Raw genomic sequence first — 12776 nt, forward strand, 5'->3', positions numbered from 1 at the left:
AGCTGTTGATAGTCTGTTTACTTATCTACTAAACACTGACTAAGCTCGGAAGGAAGCGCCGAATTATGCTCTGTTTACATCCGTACATTGCATGGAGTAAGAACGGATGTGGCTTAATGTGATATCAACTCAATTCATTAGTAAGTATCTTATGATTCATTGTTTTCATAGTCATATCGTAGAATTATGAAATGAAGCATGATTAAGTAAGTCTTACGATATAAATAGATAGGGTGAGCGGATAGGGTGAGAAAAATATAGTTTATTTTACTCGGGGTAAGAGTAAACAATTGTTTTATTTTTATAAATGGCGTAGCAAAACAGTCCTTTGCACGCAGCAATCGATATTGCATGTTTAGCATTGTTTTTTTTCCACGGGGGTTCGTACCGTAATCTCCGGATTTAAAGATAATCGTCATTCATAGAAATATAAACTGAAATTTTAAAGTGTTAGGTTTTTAATTGAAAGAGCTTAATTAGCTATAATTGTATCCCAAAATGAACAAAAGTGAATTAGGTCGATAAAATAATAATAAATAAATATACAGTAGAATCCGTTTATTATGACATCGAAAGGAATTGACAAACACGTCATAATAAGCGGACGTCATACAAAACGTTTTGTGAAATGAAAAACCTTTTTTATGTAAATATGTATGTACTTAAGTATTTTAATACAGAAACACAGTAAATACATATGTCTACATACATATTAAATCAAAATCAAAATTGTACATAATCAGCACATTATAACACATACAAGTGTATTTTTTACTGTAAGAAATCTGTAATTTTTCATTAAACCTTCAAGCGTCAATTACTCACTGAGATTCAAAACAAAAACGAGCCACGTGCCGAACGTCGTCGGGAATCAACGAACATTACCGGAGGTGTAAAGAATCATGTCGGTCATTATAACCGGACATAATTTATTAAAAATGGGTCATAATAAGCGACATGTCACTGTAAGGGAAGTCATTATATACGACTTTTTTATAAAGAATTTTATATGAAAACCAAACTTCGTGGTGTAATTACGTCATAATAACCGGTTGGTCAATATAGGCGGAGTCATAATAAACGGATTCTACTGTATATATAATAAGTGCGCCTTGTCGCTCGGTAGGCAACTTTTCTCTAGATGCGTCCTAAGAAAGCGTTTTGTTAGCGTTGTGAATATTTTACCTGCAAGAGCGTTCACAAACCTTGAACAAAACGCGCGTACATGTAAATCTGATTTAATTCCAAGAAGTGATTGCACGCACACCTCCAGCGCTCGCAGACGCAGAAATGTATGAACTTGGAGGAAAATCCGTATTTGCGAAACATGTACGCGTGTACCGTTCAGAATTCACATTAGGAACAATAATAGAAACCGTGCATAACTACTATTTCATGGCGGCGAATTTAATGTTAAACGCTTTTTCTGTTGTTTATGTAAATGAATACCTCACATTTCTTTTTCATAAGTGTTCGTTTATCGCACAATGAAACGAATTTATGACAGTCACGGTGATTTATGTAGTTAGATTTGAACTGTGTCTCATTGCACGATATGTCTCTGTTCGGTTTTAGATCTCGTATTTTGTATCTTTATACTGATGCCAGTATAGCGAGCGGAATATGGAAGAAGATCGAATAATTTTCCTACGCTAAGATTATTTAAGGGGCGTACCGAAATAAAACTGTAAACTTCAAATAAAAAAACTGAATCGATTGAGAACAAACGAAGGTTTTCAGAATAACTACAATAAAAAGCGACTTTTAATTTAGATAATTGTTTTTTTATTATATTTTTTTCTGTAAGAGTGATAGGCAGCTTTTTCCTAGCACATTCAGTGGCAGCTTTTTACGGACCCGTTTTTTATATTTTCCTGCACCAGCTCATCACCTGCTGGAATTGTTAATATTTTTTGGCTGTTTAATTCTTCTCTTTTAATACACTTTTGTTTTGAGCCCAATAATAGTTGAGAAAACGGCACTCCATGACGTTTGGTGATCTTACTCTGCTCTTATGTACGAAGGAAATTGTATGATTTTCGACTTGGCTTAGAATTAAATAACGTAAATTTTCGATTACTTTAACTATCCTAACCTTTGTACGAAGAATTGAAAAAAGAAATCTAAAGAATTGTCGTAATTCGTTCCACTTTAACCGCATACATATGTATCTACCCCAGTTTTTACGATAAATATGACAGGCATGCTTTGTTTCCGCAAATTCTATTAGTAATCTTTCTGACGGGCCCCTAGGATCACTTGTTCCTAGAGGTCTGCCGCTGCAAGGCCTCTGATCTAAAGACAACATACAAAATAAATTATTTATTATGAAATTCACGAAGCTTCGAAGTGATTTTAAGTGTTTCGAAATCAAGCATATAGGAAGTTACAATTTTTCTTGCTATTTCGAAAAGACCAATTTTCAGTGATTACCGTTGTAATGTTGCTTAGCGTAAAATCAGAATTATTTATACCTATTAGAATATATAATATAATAATTAAACTTATCGCAGTAAGAAAGTCGTAGACGTAGAAAGTTTTTCGTAGCAAAACAACAGCATAGTACGAAGCACGAGTTTGTTGAATATAACATAAACGTAGTTTTCTTTCACGAAGTTTACAACTTCAATCGTATTTATTTAATATTAAATACTGAAAATTATTAATAATTACGTCAAACACGTACATTTTCAATAGAAAACAATTATATGTAAGTACATATTAAAACGGTATTAATACATAAATAGGTAAGAAACAGAACATGAGGTTCTTTTGTGGCTGAAGGCTTGCGCCGTGTGTTTGCGCAGTGACGAACATAAACACAATATTATGTACACACGCTTTCCGAGTCTAGTGCGCGCACGCCACACTTGATACATAATCTTCAACGACATCGAACATATTATGGAGTTGGCTGGTTTTAATTTAACTGATAGTGGATTTGGTTGAAGCTTATGATATTTTTAGTGTCTTGGAGCAAACTTGGACAACCTTGGTCTTTATCTGTCTGTCTGTTACAGACGTTTTTTTCGGAACTGATTGATTATGCCAAAAAGTCTTACGTCTTATATTATGGGGTAAGAATTTTTATTTTCACACCAACGTGCAATGAGAACTCCATAGGTAGGTATTGACTCGCAATTTTTTTTCATATTTGCATGAGAAAATAATTATTTTAAGTTTGACATATGATTTTTTGGCACCTTCGGCCGCCAACCGCCAAGATATATTGCAGAACGCTTATCTATCTTTTCGTTTGTCTTTGACATGTACAAAATGACTCAATCTTTTGTGACCTAATTTTTCAAACAAAGCTAACGGTCGAGGTGACCGTGCTACCTAGCTGCATGGCTTTAATGAGGTTTATGATTGATATGACTAGTTCTACTTTCAGTACCGTGAAAGTTTACCTTACGTCTAGTGAATATTTAAGTATGATATACGTCTTTTTATATTTGTGCTTATTTTTAGCAAAATTATGATTATTTGTTTAAATATTTCTTTTACGCCAGTATAATGTGTTATTTATATGTATTTATTCTAAAATTACCCTAAAATACTCCACATTTACTTTCCGCCTAGCGTCGTATACGCGAAGGCGTCTCAGCCAATGGGGCAACACTCCTCCTTTCGGGCCTTCGCGGCTCCGTTCAGCTCAGCATTGCTCCGAGAAATTATTAGGATTGGGACAACTTGACGCCTCTATGCGTGCACGACCACAGATAAGATAATGACTTAAATTTTGACAACTAAATAGCCGAAAGGGATAGTGCCATGCAATAGAAATGAACAGCATGGTTCGTCCCTGAATCGCTGTCAAACTTCGGTTTTGTAGGAAATGTCATTTTTGTACCGTAGTACTATTAATTACTCTGTGTCTCAGCTACGAAAAATATCGCTCTGAGTGACTAAAAAAATACGCACCCAACCGTAATATTATTAACGCGTTAACATGACTCGCAAGAGTTTAAATTTAATCATATTTGTGTGTATTTTAGTTATGCACTGACTAGACGCAAGACCATCTGGATACCTAGGTACCTAAAATCATGCTCATAATCATATATGTAATTACAACAAAATTTACAACAAAAGTACTATTAAACTTTGGCATAAATAGTTATTCGTTAGTGGAAATAACTATTTATGCCGCCATGAATAATTTTATTAATGTCGCCGGCCATGTTGGCATTTTTATTACATACATGCATTTGCCATTTGTTATTATTCTATATTAATATTACATGCACATGCAAATTATTATGATTTTTTAATTAACGATTACTAGGAACTTATCAACCAACACTCTAACAGAGTCAATTAGCTTGAGATTTACTAAATATTCATAAATAAAATTTAACATCAATTCGAGTGTGTATTGTACTAATATCTTCATAAAGCTCAGTCTAAATAATGGTTTATTGTTAAAGTCCGCCTTAAAGTTTACCCACCACCTATTAATGTAAGTTCAACATACCCATCGTGCAATTTTCGAAGACTTTTCGGGCGCAAGCAACGACTCTTCTGAACGTACCTGAAATTAAACCATAAAATAAATAAATAGGTATAATCGAGAGATAATAGTAAGTATTTATGACAGGTCGTGTCATTCACGGGGACGCGTAACTTGACTCGTAATATCATATTATTAAAGGTTAGATTTGACAAAGCTGCGCGTCAAAGTGCATGACACTGACTATATTTTTTTGTAAAGTGTAAGAATATGTACCCTACTCATCAAGTATAGCCGATTTTGCAGGACCATGTTTTTATTTGCCGAAGTAGAATTTTTAAGAAAAATTCACATATATTCTATAGGTCTTTAATTCGTTTTTTGTTTGGATTACCTATATTTGAAAACTGATTTTGGTATGAGTTAAATTACAGAGATTGGATCTTATACTGATCTTTTGTTACTAGTTAAACATTGAAATAGTATTTTAGTCAAAGTTATCAAAACAGCTACAATACATGACTAGACAATTGAAGATAAAAATGAAGAGTTGTCCTGCTTGTCTTGTCTTGAATAAATGATAAACCTATCATCGACTTATTAGCCAATTTCACTTTCGTGGAAGCGTTCTATGTATAAATACTTATTCATAATCCTATAGCGTCTAAGACTGGATCAATATGAGAAAATGTAGAACTTGTAAAAGTAAGATGTAGCGCCCGTCGCGCATGAGTCATCTAAATTATTGTTATAAATGAATCACAGTTCGTTTACCTGCCAATGTTTACACCGATATCCCAGATCATGTAACAGATACGAAAGTTTAAATTTATTGTCATTTCAATTTAGACTGCTTATATTTCTGATATATATCTTCTTTAAAGTTCATTGTTTTTTTGCAAAAAAATGTTCGTTGAGATTTTTTTGTGGGCATTTATGTGTGCAAATCACAAAAAACTGGTTTATTGCCGTTAACGACATAAAGTTATAGCTGGATGAGGCCAGGGCCTGGACGTATCTTTATTAGTGATTTGACTAGATAGGTTTTATAATTACTGCTGTATTTGCTTTATCTCCTACATAAATATGTTGGTGCAATCAAAAATATGGGTACTACATTATTGTCTATACGTTAGGGTAATGTGTGTGTACATATTTTTGAACCTTTGTCCGTGTCGATAATACTACTAATAATAGCTTGAGTGCACAAAACATTAATGAAACATTATAAAACAATTGCAATTGTTGTCCTAAAGGAGAACTACTAACGTCTTCAGTTCCTTTGCTGGAGAACTATTTGTGTGAAAACAAAAACAGGATAGGTAGATAGCTCTATTGGGTGGTAGAACAGTAAATGTAGTACTGATAATACATCGAGGGCTTCAGGCCAAAGGGGCGTATACGCAAAAATGCCATTTTTCGTTTTTAACGGCATCGTATTCGTCTTGTAACAATACGTAAGCACAATTTTTTTCATAATTTTATCATAACAATTAGTTAAGTAAATAATTAAAAAATCATTTGGCGTATAACAGACAGTCATAATTTTATGTCGTTCCAAAAAGCCGTACTGAAGGCGTATAAGTGATATTTTCATTCAGTCCCCGATATTCATCGGAGTATAAAGGCGTACGTACATACTTCTCTCAAATAGTGTCACGCTATATAGGCGTACATACATACGACCATAAACTTTTACCAACTATCCTCAAAGTGCGTCGCGGCAAAGAGGCGTATGAACATACGACCGTACAAAAATTACGTTGGCCTTCAAATAATGCCGGGCCAAAGGGGCGCGGAGACAGCGTCCTTGATTGCCGCATATTGCTATCCCTTTCTGTCAAGCGGGTAAGCACACTAGGGCCTCCTGTCTCTCAGTCAGTGTCTAGTGCGTTACAGTATGGTGTGCATCTCGTGCGAATAATAACAATAAAGTGGAGCACTCTGATGCTGATGGCTCTGCCCTGGGCATTCAAGAATGACGTGGGCGGCTGTCTCCTCTGCCTCCAAGTACTCTCTGCATAGGGAGCTATCTGTAACACGTAGGGTTAGTAGGTGTTTGTTTAGTGGGGCGTGGCCGGTTATGGCCCCAGTCAAAAGCCGGACCTGTGGCCTCTTCAGCTGTCTCAGCCTCCTCGACAAACCGGGGTCGATTGTCGGGAGGGCTTCCTTCGCCTGCCTGCACGTGCCTAGGTTAGACCAGTACGGTTGGTGTTTTACCTTGGTGTTGTGTCGCAGCATGTTCCGGAGCCAGGCATAAGGCAGAGGTATAATTGGCTCCGGTCCTGCCACCCTCAGTTCCGAACATCCTCTCGCCAATATGTCGGCCGCATCGTTCCCTCGCGAGTTGCTGTGTCCCTTGATCCACTGCAGAGTTAAGCTGATGGTGGTGCTTACCTCTGACAGAGCTTTGTGGCATTTGTAGATTAGCCCTGAGGTCAAAGTATAACTTTGCAGAGCTTGTAGTACTGGCCAACTATCAGAGAGTATGCGGATATATCCAATACTTTCCTTGAGGCGATTGCGTGTGCTGCCATTATGGTGCCAATTCTGCCTGGAAGACTGGTGTTGTGGGCACCTAGTCAAGTCCTAGTGGTGTTGAGATATGTATGTTTAGGTCCTCTGAGAATACTCCAGCGCCAGTGCCTGACCTTGTCTTTGATCCATCCGTGAAGATTCTCAGCTCTCATGGGTTGAGTCCTTCACGAGGTTCTTCGTGTAACTGTATCTGATCTTAATTTCTTGTCGAAGACCAATTGTCTGGGTATCCTGTCAGTCACCGCTTCTATTAGCGGTTCCTTACATATCGCCTCGTAGAGGATCTCGGTGTGTGGTACCCTAGGTGGTCTCCAGAGATTAGATTTTTTGAGACGTACCGCCGTAGCTAGCGCTTCCTGTTGTATAAAGAGGTGCAGCGGCGGCAGGCTCAGTAAGGCTTCCAGGGCCGCGGTTGGTATTGTCCTCATGCAGCCTGTGGTCGCCATACAGGCCAACCTCTGGATTCGTTGTAGTTCTGCTTCAACTACGGATAGTGTGGTGCGTGGCCACCAAACTATCGCACTGTAGCTTATTATTGGTCGCATGGCTGCCTGGTAAAGCCATAGAGTTATCTTTGGGGTTAGCCCCCAGGTTCTACCCACTATCCTACGACATTGCCAGATTACGACTGTGGCTTTGTCAATTTTGCCGTTTAGGTGATTGCTCTAATTCAATTTGCTGTCAAGTATTACCCCTAAATACTTTACTTCCGCAGATAGTTGGAGTTCAGTGTCGAACAGGCGGAAGTGTTTGTTGGTGAACATAACCAGCTCAGTTTTGTTGGGATTGTCTGAGAATTCGTTGTTAAAACACCAGTGTTCCACGATGGCTAGTGCAGAGCGGGTAACATCGCATACCGTACCTGCATGATTGCCGCTCGTCAGTATTACTATGTCGTCAGCATAGCCGATTGTGTAATAGTGATTATTGTTTAGTGTGGTGATCAGGTCATTCACCACATGGTTCCATAGTAGTGGCGATAGGACTCCTCCTTGGGGGCATCCTTTTGCCATTAATGCCTGCTGAGTTTCGCCCGTCCCGAGTTTGATGGTTCGTTGGCTCAACATGTTGTTTATCCATTCTGTCATAACTGCATTCGCGCCATGTCTTACCAGTGCTGCTGTAATGCTACTGAACCTGGTCCTGTCGAAAGCCCTTTCTATATCTATGAAGGTTCCTAAGCACATGGATCTGTTTTTGACCGCCACCTCAATTTTACTTACTATTACTGCGTGAAGTGCCGATTCTGTAGATTTGCCAGGGCTGTAGGCATATTGGTTTGGATGCAAGGGCACATGAATTTGCACCCTCTCTCTAAGGTACCTGTCACACAACCTCTCTAATGTTTTCAACATGAAAGAGGTCAGGCTGATGGGCCTGAAGGATTTGGGGTCCGAGTAGTCGTTTTTACCTAGTTTCGGTATGAAGATAACTTTGACCTCCCTCCATTGCTTCGGCACGTACCGGTGAGCCAGACAGGCGCGCAGAACGATGGTCAGCTTCAGAGTGAGATGCTTCCCGCCCCATTTAAGAAGCGCAGGGAAGATCCCATCCATTCCTGGAGATTTGAAGGAGTCAAAGCTGTTTAAGGTCCACTGCGTGCGCTGCGGGCTGATTACCTCATATGTCTGTAGCCACTCGTCCTCCGTCGGGGTGGTAGTAATTCTTAAGTGTAACATTCCTCTGTTATAATTTGATGAAGACGTAAATGAGTTAAGTTGTTAGCTAAACTACTTTTAGGTTTATTAGTACAGAAGATTTAATATTGTTTCTTTTTATGAAATGACGATAAATGATGTCGTATTTATTTGTTTAGAAGTTTTGATTAATATTTTATTGTTTAAGATAGTTATAATTTTGTAACCAGTGGTACCATTAAAGAAGGAGTAACGTTTATTGTCTGAATACAAGTTTTGATACGTTTTAACTTTAACCTTTTCTTTTAGTTAATGCACTCTAAATTTAATCGTTTGATTGTTTCTTGACTGCTTTTTTAGTAAAGCTGTCATTGTGTTGTCTTAGCAATTTCCATGCATCCTTTACTACCAATTTCAATTTTATTCTTTTCTATAAAATCGTTTTGTACTACTCGACTTTTGAGCGACTACCATTTACCTACTATCACAAATAGTAAAAATGATCTTATTGGAATTCAGTTAAGTCAGTTTTATTAAGTAAGCCCACACGTCTTAACTCTAGCTCCCAGCGAAGTGCTAAACGACTGCTATTATAGGCAAAAATCAGAATAAGCGGCGTGATTGTCTTTTGAAACACTTCTTCTTATCGTGTGGGTTGTAAGATTGATGTACCTTAAAAACCCTGGTGTTAGAGTTATTGAGTCGCCAAAGGCCTCTGACATGGCTCTCATGACGAGCACCACCGGATAGATAGCAGCCGGGACCAACGACTTTACACCGTGCCTTCCGAAGCACAGAATCATCTTACTTTTCGGACAATCAGGTGATTCAGCCTGCAATGTCCTAGCCAAACCGGGAATAGTCTCACAAAGTCACAAAGCGACTTTTACTTGACAGTGTCCCCACCGGGATTCAAACCAGAAACCTCCGAATCGAGAGACAACCGCTCTAACCATTAGACCACGGAGGCTATTGAAACACTGATATGCTCAAAGTGGCAATTCAAAATAGTTACTTACCCAATCGGTAACCAGCTCGAGTCGACATTGCTTAATCTCGTGGACAGTTGTGACACTATCAAAACCATCAGGAATCATTTTAATGGTAAAATCTAGATGAATTTATGAATATTTAGTCAAAATATAATTTGGCGCCCTATTATACGGCCACAAATAAAGGATACTTACACGATAGATTCGTCAGCCCAGACGGGCGTATAAAAATCAGAAAAAAAAAAAGAAACTACACAATGATGACTAAATTACTGTAAAATTAAAGTATTTCGCATTATTAACAGTATTTCCACCTTTCATGATTAAATTATCGAATAGAAAAAAAAATGAATTATACGACCATAAATCTCAAGTATTTTTCAAAAAAATTCAACCTATATGTCGGAAATTACTGTCGTGGTAAAGAGGCGTAACTACATAATTACTGCTTTTTAGAATACGTAGAACGAAACTAGGCATGACACATGAAACAGACAGTAATTTAAATACTCTATGCAAAATTGTAGAACAATCGGTACATTGTAACAAAAGTTATTCAGTTTTTTGTCTCTCCTGAAAAGTAGGGTTCTTGCTTATACGCCCCTTTAGCATGAAGCCCTCGACATAGATCCTTTTCAGATGTCAAATCATTATTGCTCCCACTGTGCAGTCATTAATGTCAGTTTATATAGAGCAATTAAGTTTGCAGGAAAAAGATAACCGAAATCATCGGTCTGTTTAAACTCAAGCCGCATGACGAATTGACTTCGCGAAACTTTGGACGCATAAGGATGCGGCCAGTAAAAGTGCGTAGGTGCATGCCGTATTTGGCGGCTTTATATTAACAGTTCAGTTGCTTAGGCAGCTCGGAGAGCCCTGTTCTGAGAAATACACAAAAGATAATCGGTTAAATTGATTGATTTTGACTGTGTTTGGATTTCGTTATTAGCACTTTAATTAAGATGAATATCTTAACTGTTCATTGACATCGTGTGTCTAAGGACAACTTTTTATAAAAGCTTTAGTCTGAAAGAGCTTCTTTCACGCTAAAAATAATACTAAACTTCATGAAGTACAAGCTGTTACGTGTCATTTCCATAAGTTTGCGAAAAAAGAATAAAACAAAGAACACCAGTGCTATAAAACGTCATTCAAAGAAACCATTTTAAACTCATAAGATTCCTAATCGTCGTTTATCGTTGTGAATGGACGCTTCAATTACCGTCGCGCTCGCAATGTTTTCAGCTCGCTTGTAATTTAATTCACATTATGATTATGAGACAGACGTGTGGGTAAAATGCAGCTCATAAGTGCATTGTAAACTCGATAAGCGTCGAGACGGTAGTAGGCGGGCGGAAGGGGCCAGTAGTTGACTTCCTACTTAGAGAGCCCGCTCGCTCGGACGGAAACGCTATTTTTGGCGCCCACAGTGCTTCCTCTGAGGAAAGTCCACTTGATGAATACAATCAAAGTAAATGTGATCAAATCGGGCTGCCTTCCTGTCTTGAAAGTAATTTGATCTGCTTTTCATTGGAAATTTGAAACGTCTGTGTATTGAGTAAAAATCTCAATTAAGAATGACAGTGATAAACTGATAAAGTTTAGTTGCGTTTGTTTATATACGTAACTATACTATATTATCTTAAGTAAATTGATAATAATATCCGGAACGCTGTTTAATGTATTGTTATCTTTATTTGTAGATTTAGATTAGGTATAAATTATGTACAGTGTATTGCCTATACGATATATGATTTTTCATAAATTAATATGAATGAAGTTCATAATTAGCTGGGTATGTTGTGATAATAGAAATATTGAATAATTTAGAGTAATCCTTTTTTTACAAGCTTTTTATTAACTTGGAATGTACCTATGTGTGTACGGGTCAAATCTTGCAAGTTAAATTTAACCCACTTCCTGGTTTCCGATAAAGCTGAAAATGTACAATTGTACATACATATGTGAGTACGGTGACGTTGCAATATTATATATTAAGAGTCCTTATTCCTACAGACGAGCGTATTTTGTAAAATGCTTCCTTTTTCATTCAAGATTACGACGTAACTATTAGTATTTATTCAAAAACTGATAACCAGACCTCGGACAGGGTGAGCTGTTTTAAGAGTTTGCATAATATGGACATACCTACGTAGTCATTCAATGGCAGATGTGATGTAATTGAATAACGAATTAAATTATTCTATTTAGATCTTTACATAACTAGCAAAACAAATTAATTGTATAGCAAGCCTCTTTAAATGATAAGCATATTATTTTATAAGCTGGTCTTCGTCTGCTTCTGTCAGTCAGAAATTAGAAGACGTCATAGCTAGAAACCCAGACTTAGATCTGTTTAGGGACTATGCTGAAAAAATTTCGGAAGGAACAGATGTGGACGGTATTTTAATGTACAACTTCACTCCGCTCACTTCAGTGGAAGTAGAAAGGTCTTTTTCCATCTATAAGTGGATATTAAACTCAAGAAGAAGTGCGTTGAAAATTGAAAATCTAGAAAAAATTATAGTTCTTTATTACAATAACCAATAACAAAGAAAAATTTGAATAAATAAATAATACTTACTCGTTTTGTACATAATGCACTGTCATTTTTGTTTAATTATTATTCATGAATTCTTTTTAATATTTCATCTTGAGGCATATCTATATTAACATCTACACTTGACATTAATGACGTAAAAATGGCTCACTCTGTCCGAGGTCTGCTGATAACGTACTTAAATAATCGTTTCCTAAACTAGGGGCTCCAACAGTTCAAATTTTCATTTTCTCTTTTAAACCTCTTTTTTAATGAGGTTTTTTGGGAGTCTTTTCCAAATTTTGCAGTGAGATGTGGCGTTTCGGTTCTCAATTTTGCTATAAACAAGAATCATTTGGTACATGAATGACTACAATTTGATTCAACATATCTCGTACGAGGGGCTGGAATGATTAACAATCGAAGATTCATTTGAAAAAACTGATAAAATACCTTCCGAGTTTTCTTCATTTTTTTGGCGAAAACAGGGTTTTATTATATTTTATTTCCGCAAATTGTACGCATATTTTGCTTTAAAAATAATATTATAGCAAACTGTAACATTATGTTAACTTATAAAAAAAAAATCGTAACTATGGGACCTACATTGCCGTAAA

The 12776-nt window shown here is 37.0% G+C and overlaps 1 protein-coding gene across 5 annotated transcripts in view; it reads right to left on the reverse strand.

Annotated features, from left to right (window-relative positions):
* Nucleotides 1-12776, reverse strand: part of LOC133521454 (NAD(+) hydrolase sarm1) — a 100464-nt gene that overhangs the window by 29359 nt on the left and 58329 nt on the right. For 3 of the 5 annotated variants that reach the window (XM_061856418.1, XM_061856419.1, XM_061856421.1), the window contains one exon: nt 4478-4534. The exons of the other annotated variants lie outside the window; for them this stretch is intronic. In XM_061856418.1, the coding sequence (XP_061712402.1) occupies nt 4478-4534 (57 nt within the window). The remainder of the gene's footprint in view (nt 1-4477; nt 4535-12776) is intronic. 5 annotated transcript variants of the gene reach the window in all.

The sequence above is a fragment of the Cydia pomonella genome, chromosome 9 (genome assembly GCF_033807575.1).
Source record: "Cydia pomonella isolate Wapato2018A chromosome 9, ilCydPomo1, whole genome shotgun sequence".
Lineage (NCBI taxonomy): Eukaryota > Metazoa > Arthropoda > Insecta > Lepidoptera > Tortricidae > Cydia > Cydia pomonella.